Genomic DNA, 5,281 nt, shown 5'->3' with positions numbered 1-5,281 from the left:
TAATTTATTTAATTATTCACGCGATGCGTGGGTATTGTCTAATTTATCTAAAATCTAAAAATCACATGTCTAAAATTCATGTTAGTTGGTTTTTATTATTTTTAATTTTATTCTGTTAGAAGAGATTTTTTTTTGTTGAAAAATGAAATTGGATAAAGAGTAAAAGTTATAACTAACATTTTGGAAAAAAGTGTATATTGTATATTGATGTTTATATTTTATTCTATTATATAAAAAGTCTTTATTCTTTAAAAAATAATTTTCACTATAGGCTATAGCATGACTCTTAAAAATATCAAATTATGAATATGCAATAACCCCTCTTATTTGTGAGTAGGTCAACCCATGTCTCCCTGTTGTTTACTTATAAGTTATAAAAATGCTTTAATGTATAAAAAATAACCAAGGAAAATCAGGTCCCGAGTCCTGACCATCTTTTCTTGTATTAGTGTAGTAGAAACAAGTTGTGCCTCAACGAAATAATGCAAAACCAGAGAGTGCTATGGTTTTGGTCCCTTCTATTCTCATTTATATTAAGAAGCTCCACTTCACTAGACAATATAACTCCTGTTCAATCCATCACCGATGGAGAGACATTAATTTCGCTTGGAGGAACCTTTGAACTTGGCTTCTACAGCCCCGGAAATTCAAATGGCCGATACTTAGGCATATGGTACCATAACATATTCCCTAAGGTAGTGGTGTGGGTGGCAAACAGAGAAAAACCCCTCAACAACACCTCAGGAGTTCTAAAACTCACCGGCGAAGGACTACTTGTCCTTGTTAATCGCAGCAGCAACAGCAGCATTGTGTGGTCCACCAACATGTCAAGCAAAGTGGAAGATAAATGGAATCCAGTTGCACAGCTCTTGGAGTCAGGAAACCTTGTTGTCAAAGATGGCCATAATGGAGACCACTTTCTATGGCAGAGCTTTGATTATCCTTGTGATACTTCGTTGCCAGGAATGAAGCTGGGATGGGACCTTGGAACAGGTCTAGAGAGGACTCTATCATCTTCAAAAAGTATCGATGATCCCGGCCGCGGACACTACACACTTAGAATAGACCTTAGAGGTGATCCACAAATAGTTCTAATGAATGGAAATGCCACAACAATTAGAGTAGGGCCATGGAATGGGCTAATGTTTTCAGGAGCTACAACTTATTTGCGCTATAGCCAATTTTCATCTCAATTTGTTTTCAATGAACAAGAAGTGTTTGTTAGGTTCAGACCGGAAAATACATCCAAATATATTAGAGGTGTAGCGTACCCTTGGGGAGCTTTGCAGGTTTTGCATTGGTCAATACAAACCAGAGGCTGGGAGACCCTTATTTCTATACCGGAGGCCGAATGTGACAAGTATGCTATTTGTGGTGCAAATTCTATTTGCAGTACTACTCCTACTCCTGTCTGTTCATGCCTTGAAGGATTTGCACCAAAATATCCTGGAAAATGGAAGGAATCTGATTGGTCTGATGGTTGTGTTAGGATCACTCCTTTAAGTTGCAGCAGAGATGGATTCAAGAAGGTCACCGGCATAGTGTTGCCGGACACGTCTTCTTCTTGGTATAACAGGACCATGAACCTGCTGGAATGCAAGGAATTCTGTCTGAAGAATTGTTCTTGTACGGCATATTCCAATTTGGATATCCGTGATGGAGGAAGCGGTTGCTTGATCTGGTTTCATGATCTTATTGACATTAGACAAGGGTCACAAGACTTCTATATCCGAATAGGTATGCTTCTTATTTACATTTTGTTTTTGATTACCTGCATTATAATTTCACAATACATAATGTAAGGAATTAAGGAAGAATGCTCTTGAACTTTTGATATCTCAGATGATAAGCAGAACAATGATTCCAGCAAGAGGAAGCAAGCAGGCATCATTGTTGGCTTTATATTGTTCATCATGATCGTAATACTTGGACTGAAATTATTTCTATGGAGAAAAAAACTTGTGGAGACAGGTAAATACACGATATTTTACATGTGAATTCTACTGTTACACCAATATTTGGCAAAAATATAATTTTGCAATGCTGAAAGTCTTGTTGTTCTTCACATTAACCAACTATTTCAGGCTCCGGAACTTTAAATTAATCTCTGTTCTTGTATCATTCCTCTTTGCTAGATATATTTTGGTTGAAGCAGCGTGATCACAAACGGGAAAAGGAGGATATGGACCTCCCAACATTTGATTTATCAACCATAGTTCATGCCACTGATCAATTTTCTAGCCGCAATGAATTGGGAAAAGGTGGATATGGACCAGTTTATAAGGTACAAAAATAACTTGAATGTGGTCACTATGGTATTATTTACTCCATTTATTGTTTTGTTCTAAACATTTGTTATCAGGGTGTACTTACAAATGGAACCCAGATTGCGGTCAAGAGACTTTCCAAGAACTCCGACCAAGGATTGCAGGAGTTCAAAACGGAAGTTCAGCTAATTGCAAAACTTCAGCATCGCAACCTTGTAAAACTTCTTGGTTGTTGCATTCAGCAAGAAGAGAAACTTCTGATCTATGAGCTCATGCCCAACAGAAGTTTGGACTATTTTATTTTTGGTCCATTCCTTTACTATCTTGAATTTGTGCTTCTTTTTCTCAGTTGTCGTCTTGTAGATAATCATGTTAACATTTGACGTTCTCAACATGATAGATGATGCTAGAAGAAAATTATTAGATTGGACCAAGCGCTTTCACATTATTAGTGGCACAGCTCGGGGTTTAGTTTATCTGCATCAGGACTCTAGACTAAGAATCATTCATAGAGATCTAAAAACTAGTAATATTCTTCTTGATGAAGACATGAATGCAAAAATATCAGACTTCGGTGTTGCCAGGACATTTGCTGCCGATCAAACTGAGGCCAAAACAAAAAGAGTGATGGGAACTCAGTAAGTAGGTGTTTTTTTAAATACTTAAAGCTGTAACATTGTTTCTATCATGATTGTTATTTGATATGCATGCTAAAATACAGCGGTTATATTTCTCCTGAGTATGCGGTGCGTGGATCTTTCTCAATGAAGTCTGATGTGTTTGCCTTTGGTGTAATCATGCTTGAGGTAGTCAGTGGGAGGAAGAACAGAGATTTCCGTGTTCCTGACCAAAATATTAACCTTCTTGGACATGTAAGTAATGCTGAATGGTAACTTCATATAAAAATCAATGTCAAGTTTGGTATCAACTATTGTAACTTCATCACATTTATAGATATTGTGACTCCATCGTTTAGGCATGGGAGCTGTGGAATGAGGGGAGGGCTTTGGAGCTGGTAGATGAATCAGTGCGCGATTCGGTCATTGAAGTTGAAGCATTGAGATGTATACAGATAGGGCTGTTATGTGTGCAAGGGAGACCTGAAGATAGGCCTAACATGTCATCTGTAGTTCATGTGTTGGACGACGATAAACCACTGCCTCGGCCGAGGCTGCCTGCATTTTATTCACACCAAGAAGACTCTTCATTAAGTAATCATACAATTTATTCAGCAAACGAGGTTACCATGTCATTGCTAGCAGCAAGATAGTTAGTTAGTTAGTTGTTTCGAATGAATAACTGGAGATGTTTATCGTTACAGCCATAATGCAGTGAATTAAAGAAGGTTCTTTATTTTCAACTCTACACACCATACCATTAGGGGTGGAAAAAGGCCAGGCGGCCTGCCAGGGGCCTGCAGCCTGGCCTGTGTTTGGCCTGGCCTGTTATAAAATAGGCACAGGCTCAGGTTGTTATAAGAGCCTTATTATGTTAATAGGACAGGCCCAGGCTCATTAATTAGCCTGGCCTGACAGGTCAGGCCAGGCCTGTTTGGACCTTTTAATATATAATTATATATATAAATAATTTTTTTATTATTAATAAAATAATGAGATATTTTAAATTTACTATATTTAATTATAAATAATTTTATATATTTTAAATACTTTAAAGTTTAAAAATTCTTATAAATATTAAATATGACATTTTATATATAAATATGTTTATTAAAAAATATTTTTTTAAATAATATTTTTATTTTTACAAAAAAAAAATTAGCAGGCCTTTTAACAGGCTTCAGGCCAGGCCAAGCTGAATAACAGGTCAGGCTTAGTACTTTGAAAAAAGTCTATAGCAGGCTGCAAGCTAGGCTCAGGCCAATCAATTACATGACAGGCCAGGCCTGTTAAGAGTAAAGCCTGGCCTGACCTGACCTGTTTCCACCCCTACACACCATACCACTTATAAGATGGGTAACAGCTTAATGATGTTAAGTCCTAAAATTTGTCAATACTTTGCTGATTGAGACAAGCTATTTCTGTCTAATGATTTAACTCTCGTATTAATAAATAAATTATAGATGTTGAGAAATTTTTTGAGATTTGATTAACATAAAATTTAAAATTGATTTTTTGTATAATTAAATAAAAGGAGACAATTATGGAAGAAAATTAATTGTGTAAAAAAATTTAAATTACAGAAATTGATAAAATTATGATAGAATAAGAAAAAAAAGATGAAAAATTTTATTGTAGATTGACTGATTGAATTACGAAGGTAAAACTATATATATATATATATATATATATATATATATATATATATAGAACATTGTCTACGAAATATAAAAGTAAAGATAAGATAAGAAGGTAAGATAAGATAAGATAAGATGATAAAGGTTAAAATTGTAACTGAATTTATGTATTCTGTTGGGCTGAATTTGTGGGACGTGAGACTTCTTGATTGTTGTCATGAGCTAAGGGAAGAATGGTTTAATACGCTTCCGCAAGCTGGAGGATGAAAGATGTCAAGAACACCAAGCTTATTGAGATTAAGATGGAAGTGTTGAGAAGACAAAGGCTTGGTAAAAATGTCAACTAGCTACCCAGAAGAGAAAACGGGGAGAAGTTTCATCACTCCAACTTGAGCTTTTTGTCGAACCAAGTGACAATTAACCTCTAAATGTTTGGTCTGTTCATGAAAAATTGGGCTAGCAGCAATATGAAGAGCACTCTGACTATCACAATATAAAACTGGTGGGTGGATAGGAGAGATGCGTAAAAATTATAACACAATCAGTATCCATTGAAGTTCACAAGTTGTGTTAGCAAGTGCACGATATTCTGCTTCAGTGGATGAGCGAGCAACGGTAGTTTGTTTCTTAGTCTTCCAAGAGACTAAGGAGCTGCCTAAGAAAAAACAATATCCTGTTAAAGATTGCCGAGTGTCAAGACATCCGGCCTAATCAAAGTCACTGAAGTCAAGAAGCTAGATTTCTAATTCTCTTGGAAAAA

General features: G+C 36.0%; 1 protein-coding gene across 2 annotated transcripts; it reads left to right on the top strand.

Annotated features, from left to right (window-relative positions):
- The first annotated feature begins 400 nt into the window (after positions 1 to 400).
- Positions 401 to 4,358, top strand: LOC112772726 (G-type lectin S-receptor-like serine/threonine-protein kinase At4g27290). 2 transcript variants are annotated; one of them, XM_072225774.1, is made up of 7 exons: positions 401 to 1,737; positions 1,843 to 1,971; positions 2,136 to 2,284; positions 2,363 to 2,573; positions 2,668 to 2,905; positions 2,989 to 3,139; positions 3,244 to 4,358. In XM_072225774.1, exons 1-7 carry the CDS (start codon positions 483 to 485, stop codon positions 3,535 to 3,537), a joined length of 2,427 nt encoding a protein of 808 aa, XP_072081875.1. In that variant the 5' UTR covers positions 401 to 482; the 3' UTR covers positions 3,538 to 4,358. The 2 variants fall into 2 exon arrangements, with proteins under 2 accessions (XP_072081875.1, XP_072081876.1); XM_072225775.1 differs by having other exon boundaries at positions 405 to 1,737; positions 3,222 to 3,346.
- Positions 4,359 to 5,281: the final 923 nt, after the last annotated feature.

The sequence above is a fragment of the Arachis hypogaea genome, chromosome 18, assembly GCF_003086295.3.
Source record: "Arachis hypogaea cultivar Tifrunner chromosome 18, arahy.Tifrunner.gnm2.J5K5, whole genome shotgun sequence".
In the NCBI taxonomy this organism is placed as follows: Eukaryota; Viridiplantae; Streptophyta; class Magnoliopsida; order Fabales; family Fabaceae; genus Arachis; species Arachis hypogaea.
This window is presented reverse-complemented; position numbering and strand designations above follow the sequence as displayed.